A 16,718-nucleotide genomic window follows, 5' to 3' on the forward strand; every position below is an offset into this window, starting at 1 on the left:
CATGCCTGTAGTCCCAGCTACTCGGGAGGCTGAGGCAGGAGGATCGCTTGAGCCCAGGAGTTTGAGGTTGCTGTGAGCTAGGCTGACGCCTAGCCTGGGCAACAAAGCGAGACTCTGTCTCAAAAAAAAAAAAATATCGACGGCGTGTCCTACCCCTCTCTGTTGAGATGCTAGAGGGCCAGTGTTTCCCTCTCAGGTGCAGGGACTGGCGGGTGGGGAGGGGCCCCATGCTCAGGGCGGGAACAGACAGTGACAGTGGGGATCTCTGCGTGGCGGGCGGGGACGCTCTTTATTGACTTGCAGGCTCGCCCTTCCCCCGAGCGCGTGCGCCCTCTCGGACAAGGACGCTCACCAGGGATGCTGGCGAGGGTCGGCGGAGGTCAGGGTCTGCAAGGTCACCGGATGGAACAGATTCCGAGCTTCCAGAGGTCGGCTGGCATTTTGCAAACAGCAACATGGCTGGGCGGGATCCGAGACAGTGCTGGGACCCAGCAGAGGCCTTGCGAATTCCGGGTTCAGAGGGAGCCCTCCCCGCAGGGTTTCTCTCCCTCCTCTCCTCCCTCCCTCTGCCCAGAAATGGAGCCAGAGTCACGGGGCCGCTCAGAGGCAAAAAAAAAAAAAAAAGGGGGGGGTGGGGAGTGGACGTGGCTCCCCGGGCCTCCCACCCTCGGCACCCGCTGTTTCCACGTGGCTGTCTCTCTCTGCACAGCGACTCTGCTCGGCGAGATCGAGGCGGCAGGACGGAACATGGTGCAGCTCTGTCCTGCTGTTCTCACCCCCGAGGCCTCAGGGCTTAAGATGCTTAACTTGAGGCTGCTGCTTTTCCTTTTTCAAAGAGAATGCAGGTTTCATCACTGTTTGAAAGCTTGCTGGTCGTAAAGCAAGGAGTCCGAGATGCCCTAGGACCTGAAGCCGGGATGGGACGGGCCGCCACCCCTCCTGCGCCCTGTGGGGTCTGAGGGCGCCCACACCAGCTCTTCTGGCAAACCGCCCTCCCCGGCGGGGCCCCCGAGTGGCTTCGCCTCCTCTGCCCGTCACAGGAGGCAGGGGACGTGCCGCCCCGTGTCTGAGGCAACGCGTGTCCACCGGCAGGCAAGGACTTCCGAGTCCGGCAGAGGCTCTTCCCAGCTGCCAAGGGACAGTGACGGCTGCTTGTAGGGAGGATGGGCTGAGGTGGGCCAGGCCTCCGTGACAATGGCGGCCGGGCCGACCACGTGCTGCGTCTTCTGCAATGTCCTGCAGGCCCACTTCCTGGTCTTGCCGTGGGCGGGAGGCTGGTGGCCTGTTCCGCTCCCCGGCTCCCCGACACTGGTAGGGGATGCACAGCCCACCCTGCACCCTGCACCCCAACCCCCATCGGCCTTCCTAGAACGCTCGCCTCGTCTTTCAATGACACCCCGAAGAGCAAGACGTGTGGGGCACGAACCGGTTCGAGCACTTCCCGGTGTCTAAAGAGGTCCTGGGCCACCTGCGCCGATGAGGGCCCCAAGTTCCCAGCAGAAACACCGCGGGGACTCCATTCGGCTGACATTTCTGGGTTTTGCTTTTGCTTTTGGGGACGGGCGAGGATGGGTAGAGGTCCCTGAGAAGCCGGGTGAGGAGGTCCGAGCCGTGACTTCTTGAAGATGAGCCTCTGTGGTCCGTGTGCGAAAGTCCCAGAGCAGCTGCTAAGCAAAGTCCCTCCCGAATTCCCCCGGGGGGGACCGGCTACCCCTCCCCGCCCCCACCGGCCCACTTCGCTCCTGCACCGTCTTCAGGACCGGCGGCGGGTGAACACCTGGAACGGGACCTGAGCGCCCAGGAGGGCTTGGGATGCACTCGGTGTCCCCGGGGACTCCACGGCCATCGTATCCACGGTTGCGCCGAGACCGGCTCGATCTGCACTGGGCTGGACCAAGCTGCCCAGGGCCTCCTCTCTGGGGTTCGCCCCGAGCCGGGCGTCCCAGCGCAGGCATCTGGGGAGACGGGACCCCCTCAATCCTCGAGCTTCCTGAGGAGGCGTTGGTAGGTGTCTCTCTCCACCCGCCACGAGTGCTGCACCCTCACGTATTCCTTGCCGTTTGCCACGATCGCCCTTTCTAACGCGGGGTCGCTGACCAGTCTCTTGGCCAGCTGAACAAACTCCTGCAAAAAAAAAAAAAAAAAAAGTGGAAGAGAAACAGATGTAAATAATGGAAGGGGGAGTTTGCAGGTGCGACCCGGAGCCCGTGTCTGCCTCAGCTCCAGGTCTGCTCCTGTGTGCCTCCCTGAGCCCGCAGATAATGGCTTTTAGGAGGGATGCGAGTCCGTGCAGACACTGGGGTTGAGGGAAGAAATAATAGGTGTGTGCACGCATGGAGTGCCGTGGCATCATTGGAGCTCACTGCAACCTCACCTCCTGGGTCGAGCGATCCTCCTGCATCAGCCTCCAGAGTAGCTGGGACTACAGGTGAGCGACACCACGCCCTGGCCAATTTTTAAATTTTTTGTAGAGATGGGGGGGTCACACTATGTTGCTCGGGCTGGTCTTGAACTCCTGGCCTCAAGCAATCCTCCTGCCTCGACCTCCCAAAGTGCTGGGATTACAGGTGTGAGCCACCACACCTGGCATAGGGCAGACTTCTTGGGCCAGGAGGCCTGGACTTAGATCCATGCCCTCCCCTTTATATGAGTGATGCTGAATACATTTCTTAACCTCTCTCTGTGCCCCAGTTCTGCAACTATAAATTAGGGTTAATCACAATTACCTGCTTCCTCAGGTGTTGAAAGGATATTAAATGAGTTAATACAAACAAAGGATTTAGGGCAAAGCCTAGCATGTACTTACTATCACTATCATTACTATTTTGCCCCAAAACCCATGGAAATTCCAAGACGCCAAGGATGCCTAAGATTAACACACAGTACTTGATGTTTGAAAGGAATGTCCACATATTCTCAAAATTATTGTTAATTAAATGTTGAATGCCTTTTATAGCCAGCAATATAAAATAGCAATATTTATGATAGAGTAGAATTATTTTTTTATGTATTATGTTTATGCTTTATAGTAAATTTGGTGGTATTTTTATAATAAAATATAACATATTTATTCCCATCTTATAGCAGAACAACATTCTTATTAAAAATTATTTGAGAGGCTTATAGCTTTGGAATATTATTTTATGATGCTGGTCATATCTGTGATTTATCTGAAGCAGAGACTTTGGATGAAACCCAGCCCCACTGCTTATTATTTCTATAGGTTGTACGGCCGTTTTATGACAAAATCCTGAGTTTCTAGGAAGAGGTTGTGATAAAAATACCCTTTTTTTTCCCCTCTCTGCATGGAGGACTAAACAAAAAACATAGACCTAAATAAAGCAAGGGAGATATGAGTTAGAGAGAGCAACATCTAACATCTTGGCTGTTGGCATAATATCAACAAAACCCTGGGCAGGTGGCAGAAGGAAAGAAAGTAGCAGCATCAAGGAAAGAAGAGAAAAGAAAAGGAAAATCTCTCTCTTGAACTATAAGAGTTACTCCCTAGGAATCTGGGAGACGCTAGCCCCGCCCCAAACCCTGCACACCTGCCCACCCGCCCTGCCCCGCCCCACCCTGCCCTAGCCCCGCCCTAGCCCCACCCAGCACCCTGCACACCTGCCCACCACCCCCACCCCACGCCCACCCTGCCCAGCTGGCATCCGACCCAGAACCCTGCGCAGCTGGAAGGACCTTGGGGAGGGTCCTTCCTCCCCAGGAACAGGCGGCAGGGTTGAGGAGGACCCTTTAGAGGACTGTGAGGAAAGGGGCGGCTTCCTTCCCACAGCAAGAGAGAAGGGAGGGCAGGGAGGGAGAGAGACAGAGACAGAAAGAAGGAGACAGAGACGGAGGAGAAAAGAGGGAAAGAGAGACAGAGAGAGAAAGAGACAGACATAGAGATAATGAGAGATAGAGGGAGAGACAGAGAGAGACATGAGAGACAGAGACAAAGGGAGAGACAGAGACAAAGGGAGAGACAGAGACTCAGAGATAGGGAGAGACAGAGAGACATGAGAGACAGAGACAAAGGGAGAGACAGAGACACAGAGATAATGAGAGATAGGAAGCGACAGACACAGATGAGAGAGGGAGATACAGAGAGAGACATGAGAGACAGAGGGAGAAACAGGCAGCACTTGGGAGGGAGAAGAACACCTGCGGTGGGTGCTGGGCGTGGGGGGACCATCTGTGTGCTCAGACACAGCCTGGCCCAGAGGACACCAGCCCAGCCCCCTTCAGAGCCGGCCACATGGCCCAGCCGTTGCTCTCCTCCCTCCTGAGAGCCCATCCCACACCTGGGAGCCCCGTCCCACACCCAAGAACCCCGTCCCACACCTGGGAGCCCCGTCCCACACCCAAGAACCCCGTCCCACACCCGGGAGCCCCGTCCCACACCCGAGAGCCCTGTCCCACACCCGGAACCCCGTCCCACACCCGGGAGTCCCGTCCCACACCCGGGAGCCCGTCCCACACCCAGGAGCCCGTCCCACACCCGGGAGCCCGTCCCACACCCAGGAGCCCGTCCCATACCCGGGAGCCCGTCCCACACCGAAGAACCCCGTCCCATACCCGGGAGCCCCGTCCCACACCCAGGAGCCCCGTCCCACACCCAGGAGCCCCGTCCCACACCCGGGAACCCATCCCACACCCAAGAACCCTGTCCCACACCCGGGAGCCCCGTCCCACACCCGGGAGCCCCGTCCCACACCCGGGAGCCCCGTCCCGCACCCAAGAACCCTGTCCCACACCCAGGAGCCCGTCCCACACCCGGGAGCCCCGTCCCACACCCAAGAACCCTGTCCCACACCCGGGAGCCCCGTCCCACACCCAAGAACCCTGTCCCACACCCGGGAGCCCCGTCCCACACCCAAGAACCCTGTCCCACACCCGGGAGCCCCGTCCCACACCCAAGAACCCTGTCCCACACCCGGGAGTCCCGTCCCACACCCGGGAGCCCATCTTATACCCGGGAGCCCCGTCCGACACCCAAGAACCCTGTCCCACACCCGGGAGCCCCGTCCCACACTCGGGAGCCCGTCCCACACCCGGGAACCCATCCCACACCCAAGAACCCTGTCCCACACCCCGGAGCCCCGTCCCACACCCGGGAGCCGCCTCTGAGCGCCTGACATGTGCCCTCCGAGCTGCACTTTTAATTATCACTTAAGTTTAGTAGATTCGAACTTCAAATTTAAAACTGACACTCCATTCAGCTACTCAAAAGCTTTTAAGTGTGCTGGAACAGCTTGGATACGTGGCAACCCCATCGTCAAATTCCATAAGGAAGACGAGAGCCAGAGCGAGGGCGAGATGGGAAATCCTCTCGGTCCTCCGGCCGGGAGCAGGGCAGGAGTGTCGCCGTGGGGGCGGAGTCTGGTGCTTGCTGATCACATGCATGTGATCCCATGTGTGGCTTCCCAGCGTTCAGCTCAGGAGCAGTGAACTGGCCGCCTGGGAGTGCGCTGTTGTCATCTCAGGTGAATGAAGGGACAACACCGCACATCCCGGTTTCCCTCCATTATTCCCGAAGGACGGGTCGTTATCTCCATTTTATACACAGAGGAACACGTGTGAGATGAGAAATGTGTCCAGCGTCACTCGATTTCAAGTGGAAAATGCTCAAAGCCCAGCTTCGCCAGACCAAAAGCGTGGAGGTTGATATTTTTCCAACACATCTCTCTTTTTCCAGACATCAAACTGCTGCTTGACCACTAAAGTCATTGTTGCTCAAGGAAAAATAAGCTCTCTCTATTGAAAGTGTAAACCGGGACAGACTATGAGGACAGTGCCGGGAACACGGCACGCACGTGACAATGCCAGCTCTCCTCCTCATTCGGCAGAAGTTCACCTTTTCCCTGCCATCGTCTGCAAAACAAACCGAACCTCCCGGCAAAATGAGTGCGAGCCAGACTCTGAAATTCTGACCCTGAGACAGAGAGAGAGAGACAGCACGGATTCACCGTTTCTAGTAAATGTCAAATGGATTTTAATTTTGAAGCTATAAAATGGAGCAATAAAATACTCAGCAAAATAGCTCAACGCTTTTCTTCTTCTTAAAAAGAGAAATAATGGGATCGTTGCGGTAATGAAAAATCAATGTTTAGTAGGTTTGGAAAGCTTCCCTTAAATTGAAGTTTTCCAGAGGTGAGGCGTCTAAAAATAGAGATTGTTCTGTTCCTAACATGGCTGAATATGTTTAATCATCAATTTTATCTTTTTAAATCAAAAATACACGCCGGCAGCGTGATGGTTTGCTGGAACTTTTCTAACTCTGCAAAGGCTGATGCCCTGGCACGCGTGTTCCTTCTTAATAAAAGCAGAGCTGGTTCGCACGCATATCTGAATATATACACATATAGTCTTGCCCACACGGGCAACCGGCCAGCAGTGGATGGCACCTGAGTTCCTGTGGTGAGAGCAACATAGCCACCGTCCCCCACTTGCCTCAGTGCGTATTTGTTTGAAAGCCACAGCCCCCGCCCTGTGCTAGGTAAGGTCTGTGTGAGACGACAAAGGAAACAACACCAAGCCACGAGTGACATCCGCGTCTGGCGCGCTTTTTCCGAGCGTGTTGAGACACGCAGCCTCCTCCCACGCGAAGCCAGAAGTTCTCATTTTATTTGATTTTTTTTTAACATCCTTTGCGAAACCCGAAAATGCTGGAATCAGAACACGTCCACAGCCGAACACCGTGCGTGCCTCCAAGTTGGGTCCGGTGACGCAGAGGAGCGGAGACTGTGTGCGCGGACTCAGTCGATGCCCACGGCACGGCCAGACTCGGAGTGGAAACTAGCTCCGCTCGTCCCGAAGAGGAAAGGGGGCTTCGACACACACAGGCACCTCAGCCCGGGCCACGCACCGCCGGGGGTCCCCAAGGGTGTCAAACGCAGGCAGCCCCCAGAGCCGCCTTGCAGCGGGCGACACCTTCACACGCTCCCGTGAGGTCGTGGGCCACACATGGGTGCCCCAGAAGTCGCCCCAGAAGTCGCCGGGTGGCCACCTGCGCCCGCCGTGGGCAATACGGCGCTTTATTTTACTTCCAGGTGCCGAGGTGTGTTTCTGTGTTCACACGGCGCACTGCCGTTCGGGAGGACCGACCGCGGTCGCCCGTGCGGCCGTCCTGGGACAGCCGGCAGACGCTCCACACACGTGGGGTCGCCTTGGAAGGGGACCCACTGCGGACACCGGAAATCTGGACGCGGAGGAGGTGAGGTCCCTGGCTCAGCCCTAGGGCGCAACTGACAGGCAGAACCAGAAACGGAACTCGGCGCTCCGGCATCTTGAAACTTCCCATGTTTCTCCCGGTGGCACGTCCATGGCCTCGGCCCAGGAGACAGCCACGCTCCCTAGTAGGCGCCTACTGACTACACGCTGCCCAGGAGACAGCCAGGCTCCCTAGTAGGCGCCTACTGACTACACGCCACCCAGGAGACGCCCATCCTCCCTAGTAGGCACCTACTGACTACAGCGGGAACACCCAGAGTGAGCAGAAAGACGGGGGACCCCAGACGCTCACAAGGAAATGCAGGTGGAAACCATTCCCCCAAGGTGAGCGGAGGGAAGTGGCGTTTCCTTACCTGAGGGTCTGAAAACAGCAGCCCCGTCACCTCGTGCTTCACCACGGCGGCGTTCCCGGGGATGTTCCTGGCCAGCACCGGCACTTCCAAGTCCATCGCCTGGGGGGACAGGAGGAGAGAGGACAGGTGGGCAGTCGCCCTGGAGCTGCTGTGGCGAGACACGGGCCGACCTGGGGCAGAGCAGCTCCTTGGGTACCCCTGGCACCTCTCGAAACATGCGCCATGCCCAAACGACAAAGCACATCCCAATCCCAACTCCGCACGTTCAAAATCCTGCTGAATTTTAACTACGTTACTGTAGCTAGAAGCTCCAAAAAAACTGTTACGGTTTGTCCGACATAATTACTGCCGTGCCGTGTTGCTACAAGAAACCCCTGTCTGCAAATGTTCATCTGACGCTCCTTCGCCGGCCGTTTGGAGTCTACATTTTCAATCACCGTCATTGCTCCCGCTGGTGAGTAATTGGCCTCCGGCACGGGCAGTGTGAACGCCACCAGCACCAGACCCGTCTCTCTGGCTCGCAGGCAAAAGGAGGAAGGAACGTGATCTATCGTCCCGATTATTCGAGGGACTGGCTTTCCTTTCCCAAAGGTCTGGGGACTGGGACCTGACGCCCCACACACAACTGGGCGCGAACTGGCAGCGAGGCCACAAGAGGGAGCCCCGAACGCACAACACGCGCAGTGTTCACCTTTGTCACCTGGTCAGGCAGCGCTTGCAGGCTCTGTCTCTACGGCACTCAAAAGTTAAAGACGCCGGGTCAAAGGACACAGGTCAGTGGCTGCCTAGGGCTGCAGGGTAGGGGACAGGGGGTGGGACACGGTAACTCATAACAGGTCCAGGATTTTTTTTGGGGGGAGGGGTTGATGAAAACTTTCTAAAATTGAAAGAGGTGATGGTTCGCAACTTGCGGATATTCTAAAAACTATCAAACTGCACATTCAAACCATGTGGCGTGTGACTTACATTTCAATAAGGCCATTACATTTAGAGAATAACATTTCACATAGCACCAAATACCTCTGGATTTCATTCAACAAACCTCAACCGTGTGACCTGCAGTCAATGACAAAAAGCCCCAAAGAATAATCTATAAAGCGTAGAGTATGCCCAAATATTCTTTTTCAGTGAATTTATTTGCATAGTAAATTAATATTTTATTGCTGACTTTTTATTGTTCTAGAGACAAATAAAATATGATACGCCTGGTGATTTCATAGAACAGAAATTGATGAGCTTTCCTTTATCTCAGGAACTTGTTTGTTTTTCAATCCAGTGGCAAATTTGGGAGCTTCATCTTTCCCTAAGGCCACGTGTTAGCCGTGTGAAAGTCGATTCTCAGGGATTGCGTCCGCTCGGGGGGAGGCGAGGCCCAAGTGACAAGCAGGTTCTCTTCCTTGCAGCCAAGTAGTTTCTCCGTAGTGCTGAAGCTGTGCAGCCTGCAGGTGACGTTTTCTGTCTGCAAAGCAATGCCACCCTCACGGGTGCCGGGGACAGACCCGGCATTCGGTCCGTGCCGTTCTAGCGACGCTAAAAGACTTGCCGTTTCTTCCAGCAGATGCTCTCCCCTGCACTTCTTAATGTGACCGGCTTTTCCCGCCGTTGACGGCTCAGCCCAATGCCACGTCCTCTCTGTGCTTCCTGGGGCTGCAGTGACAGAGCATCACAGACTCGAATCACACAAGGAAAGTTTGTTTCCTCGGGGTCCCGGGGGCCGGAAGTCTGGGACCAAGTGTCAGCAAGGCTGGTCTTTCCGGGGGGGCCGTGAAGGGGACAGGTCCGCCCCAGGCCTCTGCCCGGCAAGGAGGTGGCCGTTTCTTCCTAGTCTGTTCACACCGACCTTCTCTTCCCTGCACGCATGCACACCTGTGTCTGTTCCGATTTCCTCCTTTCACGACACCCCTCACACTGGGTCAGGGTCCACGCCGATGACCTCCCTGCATCTCCAAATACATTCACGGGCTGAGATGCGGGGGTCCGGGCTCCCACACGGGAATCTGGGGAGGGACGCGGTCCAGCCCACGGCCCCCACCGAGCCCCGGCCCGCCACTTCTCAAACTGGGGCTCCGGCCCGTCCCGCCGTCCCCCTTCTCCAACTGCGCTTACCACGTTGTAGGCATCCCACGTCCACGCATCCATTTGCCCGTTTCCTGCCCTTCCTTCTGCCCCTCAAAGGGCGTCAGCTCCACGAGAGCAGGGTCGGTCCCCCGCTGCGCCGTGTCTCCGCAGCCTGGCCCCCCGTGTCGGCTCAGCGCTCGGGCACTCGATGAACTTGCTAACCCTTTGCACTCGATTGCTTTTTTCTCAATCCCTTTATTCTACTCGGGATTTAATTTTTTAAATACCCCAGATTTTACAGAGCGCTGCAGTAGAATAAAAAACCGGAGTTTCTTTTCACACAAACTTATTTATTTGGATTTTTTTGTATTTTAAAGCATCGACACATTCAAAGAGTCATTCTCCTCTCTATAATTTTTCTCGGCGTGAGCTGCTACCGATGCTGACCGTGTCGAGTCGCACTCGACATCCGAGTGCAAAGGGTTGACCGAGAGAAGGAACGGACGAGCGTCTCCTGACGGCCTGCGGCTCTGCGCTGGGCAGTGGCGGAAAGTTCCAGGCCCCGCCTCCAGGGAAAACCGAGGTGCGGCAGAAAGGATGCAACAGCACGCCCTGACACCCACCTGGCCGAGACGCCGTGTCGGGCGGGGAGACAGGAGACCTACCCGGGGTCTCAGGGATGCACAGCCGCAGGAAACCAGTCCCGAAGTTGCCTCTCCAGAAACCAGCGAAGCGTGTCTTTGACAGCAGGGACACCTCGGACGGGAAGAACTCCCAGACACAAACGACAACGGCCCAACGGACGTGGAGCAGAGCAGTCCGGGCCGGGAGTCAGGACGCCACGCCGGGGCCGAGACGCTCGAAATGCCAGAAACACAAGACCCGTCTGGCACCCGTTCGTTGGTGCTTGAACTCGCTTGATTTCTTTCCTTTCAAGATTCTAGCTGGCAACTAAAAATCGTGCAGGTCTGCAGCGTGTGCCACGGGCTGTTTGGGCGTCTGCAGGCTTTGTGGAAGGGCCACGTCAAGCCCACCAACACAGGCATGCCTTCCTGCCTTTCCTTTTTGTGGCGAGAGCACTTCACATCTTCTCTTGGCGGTTTCCAGGGATACGATGCCTGTCATTAACCGTAGCTGCCGTGCCGCACAATAGCCCCCTCGAACCCGTCCCTCCCAGCGGAGACTCTGTGTCCCGTGGCCAACATCTCCCCACTGCTCCCAGCCCCCGCCTCTGCTACCCACCGTTCTACTCTCTGCCCCTGTGAAAACTCACTGGAATTCTTATTTTCCTCAGAGGCGCCCTTCAGCCTCTTATCAGGGGGACGGAACCTTCCTATTTGTAGACTCTCTGCAAGAGCCTTTGCGGCGAGTCCACCACCTTCAGCAGAGCTGGCGAAGGCTCGCATAGACACAGGCTCTGGTCTACACTGCAGGCCACTGCAAGACGCTCAGCCGCCAGGCCCCACCCCAAAACAAGCGAAGTCCAGTTTTTTTTTTGGCGGGGGTGGGCACCTGTCATCTGTATTTATGGTTTTTTAACACATTGACTACCACACTAGAAAAATATTTTTTTCCCCTGGAGCCACGGTGTTTTATTAATATCACAAAAATAGAATAAAAACTCGAAAAACAAAACGATTCTTTCCAATTTAATGAACAATTTGTTATTTTTTTTATTGTTTTCTGTGCGTGGGTTACATGCGACTCGAGAAATAGCTCATGCGGCTCCAGGTAAAGAGGCGTGGGAGCCGCGCACGCTTCACGAGGCCCCCCGGCTCAAAACTAGCGCGAGTTAAATACAACTCACGTGGCCGTTAACGTGTTAAGCTGCAAGGTCATTCTGATGCACGCCCGAGGCCGAAAACCACCGCGTCTAGATTTTCTCGCAGAAAAGTTGGTTAGTTTGCAGTTCAATGGCCTTGACGGAGAGGGTCAAGCGAAGTGGCAGCCGTGAGTCATGTGGAGATGGCATTGGCCCGGGTGTGCCCCTGGTATGCACACGAGGCGCATGTGGACCTCACGTCATCGGGGATAGGGTGTTTCTCAGCAGGGATGCCAGTGGGGACACTCTGGGGACAACTTTTTGATGCAGAGGACCGTCCAGCACCTTGAACGACACTCCACCTCCCTGCAGCCCCTCACACCTGGGTAAGCACCAGTAGCATCTTCCTAACTACGGCCACTGAAAAAGCCCTTCACTTTCCAAAGCGAGTAAGGCACCGTACTACCCGTACACGCGCGTGCACACCCACACACGCACACACTTCAGAGCCAACTAAGGTCACCATGACACATAACCACATGGCCTTCGAAACTTGGTTCTCAACCACTAGGGCTTGATCCCGGAAGCTAAGAGGCCGAGAGTCGTCTTCTTCCCTGTTCTTTGCTTTTGACGACGGCCCTTTTATTTTTCCTGGGAGCTTTGTGTGCCTGCGTGCGTGCGTTCGTGCGCCTGCCCCAGCCGGGGGGTGGGGGGGGGAAGCCTAATTAGGAGGACTAGGATACAAAAAATGAGTTTTTTCACGTTCTTTTAATGCAACTCTCTGTGGGACCCAACTCCATGATAAGCTCAAAACTCGAAACAGCTGATCAGTTGCGGGAACCTTCGCCCTGCTGCCCACACATCCCCAGCTAAAGTTTGCTTTCCGGAGTTTATCAGCAAGAAACGTGTTTCAGCAGATGGGATGTTTATACGCTTCCAGGGGAAAACACAGCTGATTCTGAAAGGCCGAAAGATCACTTCCTCCAGGAGCGACGGGCGTTCATGGCACGATGAACCACCCGGGTTATTTGAATCGGTCCTAATGAAATGCGCCCTCACCACTCCCCTAAAATCAGTCTCATTCAAAACCCTTCGCCCAAAGGTTATTTTGGAGTTTTCGAAGGGAACACAACACGTCAACAGTTTAAGGCAGCCGGAATTGCTAACAGCTGCCTTCCCTTGAAGCAGATGAGGTTCGGCGGCGACTGTTCCGCGGCGAAATGCTGCGTGTGCTGCTTGTGAAATCATCCCCGGCTCCCACTTCACCTTTCCTTAAAGGAGTTGTGGGGGGGGGGAGTATATCTACATACAAAGGAGCAATTCAGCGATAGCTCAAGTCCCGGCAGCAGAACAGTGCCCGCTTTTAAAGCTAACACGAAGAGTAAAATGCATGGCTCCGGTGACTGCAGTTGAAAGCGCGGTGGAGAGATTGATACTGATCACTGAGCAGACGGAGGTGTCGGCATCGGGCTGAAGATGAAGATGTCGCAAACTCACGTTACGTGCGAGATGGTGCTACCAAAGCGTGCAACGCCGGACTCGCTCTCGGGTGTGGGTGTCCGGCTTCTACCAACTCCCCTGTGCGTTCCGTCTGGGGCGTTTTATTTATTGATTGCTTTCGAAAATGATGCCAGATTAAAAGAATATAATCAGGCATAGACATCAGGCATTTCTTAAATTTAGGGAGAGGATATTTTTCTTCCCCTACTTTTACCACGTTCTCCGGAAAACTTAAGGTTCGCAAATCGTACCCTTGGTGAGTAAATTCGGTACCTTCAATCGGCACCCAAAGAGACAACTGGATGTCACAAATATGTATGCTAGCATCATGGCGTCGCTCTAAGTAGACGTGGAAATAAGAGCTCCGCACATTAAGAAAGAAGCCGTGAACAACCTGACTCAAAGACCTCGGGAGCCCGTGGCCAAAGGTTTCCCCCCCTACGGCAGCAGGTCCCGGCATGTGCTCATTGACCCTTTACGCCACCGTGTCTGTCACGTGCAATGCACGTGCCGAGAGCTGCCACCCCTGCAGTGGCTTGGGTTTCAAAGACGTGAAAACCCAGTGCCGAGGGGCCTGTTTAGCCAGGCACCCGCCGAGCCCGGTCCTGGCTGAGCTGGCTCTCCGCGGGGAGGAGTCCTCGATGCCACGAGCCAAACGACAGACTCAGGGAAGGAGGAGGACCTCTCTGTGTTGGACACACGCTGGTCTAGCACCCAGCCTCGGGCAGTGAAGACACCCTGCCCCAAGACACTCTGCTCGCGAGGAGATGCTGTAGGCAGCCACCTTGCGGAGGGGCACAGGGACTGTCACGCCCAGCTATAGAAGAGGCAGCACAGCCGAGCCAGGGCCCGCCAGGGTTTGGGGAGCGGAGCCCTCTCACTCAGCCCTGCGAAGGCATGCACCGGCAGGACCCGCAGGAAGCCGCAGGGGTGCCGGGAGCTCGAGTGTGGCCAAAGGACAGGAGGCGATGTGAGGGGCCTGGATTCTGGGTGAGGAGAATGGGTCCACCCTGGTCCCGGCCACCCCATCATCGCCCGCGACTGCCACCCCCTCCCCCATCTCCTGCCACCTGCGGAAGTCCAGCCCTTCCCCTCCCTCAAATCCGGGGGTGACAGAACGTGCAGACGAGAGGGAGGAGAGACCGGGCTGAAGGAGGCTGCTTGCAAAAAGACGCCTTCCTCCGTCTCCCGCCTGGCCTCTCGTAACCTCAGCTGCCCTCGGGCCAGAGGTCTCGGGGGCTCAGAGAGGCGCTGCATCCCAGCTTTATTGTACGTTGCGGCCGGCAGAGGGGGGCAGCAACGAGAAATGCCATGGCACTTTTTTTTTTTTAACCACTTCGGTGGTACGAGCGTCGGCTGTAGCCGGCAGCCACGGATGAACGTGCACAGCGACTTTAGCCGACAGCCGCGATATGCCTTTTCTAATTTTTCATTCACCAAAATAAAATTGTGAACACTTTAGAAACAACGTCGTGGAAACACATATGTCTATGTTACCTATTCTGATATTTGCATGACAAGTGAAGCTGCCCGTAAAGTCCAACAAGCTTTCGGCGCTTTCAAGCTTTCCTCATCACACGAGAGCAAAACGGACCACGGTCCATGCGCGGCGCAGACCGCCGTGCGGCCCGGGAGCGCCGGCTGCGGGCGAGGTGTCGCGGCCGGAGGGCGAGGTGTCGCGGCCCGCGAGCGCCGTGCAGAAGCGGCTAAACTCCCAGACAGAACTTTGGGGGCCCCTTTACACGCCAAACGAGACGCCGGTCGGTTTGCTCTTTCAGCTTTGAGAAGTGCAGAGCTTCCCCAAACACGAAAAAAAAAGTGACGGACGGTTCCGTCCTCCCGCCGTGGGTGCTCGAGTTACACGGTAATTACCTCCAGGATGGCAGCGGACATGCCTTCCGAGACGGAGCTGTTCACCACGGCGAAGCAGTTCTTCACGGCCGCGTGCAGGTCCCCCTGGGGCATCTCCCCGATCTGCCGGACCCCCGAGGCCCTGAAACGACACGGGGCGGGGGTCGGGGGTGGCAGGTCTACTTCCGGGTCCCCCGGGGGGGTGGGGAGCTGGGGAGGAGGAGGGGTGACAATCCTGGAGACATACTGTGGGTCGCAAAGCAAGTTTCCTGCACGCGGGAAGGAAAACCACGTGGGCTGAGCCTTCATCACAGCTCACACCCCTGACCGGGGCGGGAGGGAGCCCGTAAACGAGCCTGTTCCGACAGAGACACCTGCTCTCCAATACCGAAGAGTCAGAGAGAAGGTTTTTTTTTTTTTTTTTTGACATTTTCCTCTGTATGATCTAGAAAACATTTTCCTAATAGTTCAACCATTTTCCCCCCAATAATTTTAAAAAATACTAAAGGGACAATATGAATAGAAATCATAAAAGGAGAGAAACAGAAGTGCTCAGATAGAGAGGACAATGCAACACGAGCCTGTGTTCCCAGCACCAGAGTGGGCAGGTATTTCATTATACAGGTTCTGCTTGGATGTGTCTTTTCTCATCAAACAATGTATTATAGATCTGCACCTGTCTTTGATAGTCTTCCCCACGCCCCAACTCTCTCGTGGTTTGGATGCACGTCCCTTCGCGTACCTGGTTTATACTGTTGCAGACATGCGCCTGCGTCTCGGAGCAGTTTAAAGACCCCTGATTGTATGTGGGGATAAAGTCAGTATTGCTTAGACCCCCGTGTGGCTGGCGGGGGGCGGGGGCGGGGCGCCCATGGGATCTGGCTGGAATCCTGGGGGCTGTGAGGAAATCGCCTTGCAGGGGGATCACCTAGACAGGGGATGGGTCCCTCTGGCCCTCGCTCCTTCCTATCTCCCCAGTTAAAAAGATGACCAGGGCAGACCTGGTTCTAGGGCCACCTTGCCACCAGCAGGATGGGAGCCACAGGCCACATAAAGGCAGAACAGAGACCAAACGCCCCAAGGTCTCGTCGATGTCTCGGGGGAGCCCCCAGGCCAGTCCTAAGGCGATCCCACTCGGGTTTCCGTGAGGGAGCAAGGAGACCTCCACCTGTCTGAGCCGGGGCTGCTGGGCTCCTGGAGCACAAATGCAACCCGTGACCAACACACTGACGAGCTGGTCTCCAAAGTGGCTGCACCAATGTCCCCCTCCTCGGCAGGGCATGAGAATGAGGCCGTTTCCCTCCATTCCTCCAAACTCTTGATACTTAAGTCTTTTCCATTTTCCCCCATGGTGCCAGTAAAAATTATAATCCCAAAGGGGTTCCCATTGGCATTTTCCTGGTGACCGGGCAGGTTGCACATCTTACGCTCTCAGTAAGTCGGTTTTCTTGCCTGTAAAACGGGCAAGTAACGGTGCCGGGAATCTCCTAGGGCCATCGGGAGAATCGGATGGGGTGGTGTGCGGAAATCGCGTGGGACAGTGCCCGGGAACTGTAAAACGAGAACCAGCCTCTCTGGTTTGCTCTGCTGCAAAATGCCCGGGACCGGCCTGCGCTTACCTTTGGACTTTGGCTTTTACTTCCCGAGTAAACACCGGGTCAACCTGCAAAGAGACAAAGACGAACATCAACAAGAGCCCACAAGGAAGCTGCCTCCGGTGAATCTCACGTACCTGGCAATCCGGAGACCGGAAAAATAAGCAAGTAGGAAACGGTACCCCAAGCCCAGCTAGTAAATAACAAAAACAATAATGGTAATAAAAAGAGAAAGAAGGGAGACAGGGTTCCAAAGAAATACGTGTTTATGCTCCTGCTCGTCCTGGCTGAGCCCGGGCGCAGTGGGGGAGAAGGCGTGGGCCGACCTAAGGTCTCGAAACAGATTCCTTTTATTCAGATTATCCTAAACAATAG

General features: G+C 55.7%; 1 protein-coding gene across 4 annotated transcripts in view; it reads right to left on the reverse strand.

Moving 5' to 3' along the window:
- Positions 1-270: 270 nt before the first annotated feature.
- The window catches only part of GLT1D1 (glycosyltransferase 1 domain containing 1), a 56,379-nt gene continuing 39,931 nt past the window's right edge, over positions 271-16,718 (reverse strand). The window contains exons 9-12 of one of the 4 annotated variants that reach the window (XM_075996434.1): positions 16,368-16,411; positions 14,770-14,890; positions 7,578-7,676; positions 271-2,124 (exon numbers count right to left, since the gene is read on the reverse strand). In XM_075996434.1, coding sequence (XP_075852549.1) covers positions 1,975-2,124; positions 7,578-7,676; positions 14,770-14,890; positions 16,368-16,411 — 414 coding nt within the window. In that variant the 3' untranslated portion in view covers positions 271-1,974. Of the gene's footprint in view, positions 2,125-6,597; positions 7,239-7,577; positions 7,677-11,960; positions 13,013-14,769; positions 14,891-16,367; positions 16,412-16,718 lie in introns of those variants that run through there. The other 3 variants (XM_075996432.1, XM_075996433.1, XM_075996435.1) reach the window with 3 other exon arrangements.

Source organism: Microcebus murinus, chromosome 22 (assembly GCF_040939455.1).
Source record: "Microcebus murinus isolate Inina chromosome 22, M.murinus_Inina_mat1.0, whole genome shotgun sequence".
Classification (NCBI taxonomy): Eukaryota; Metazoa; Chordata; class Mammalia; order Primates; family Cheirogaleidae; genus Microcebus; species Microcebus murinus.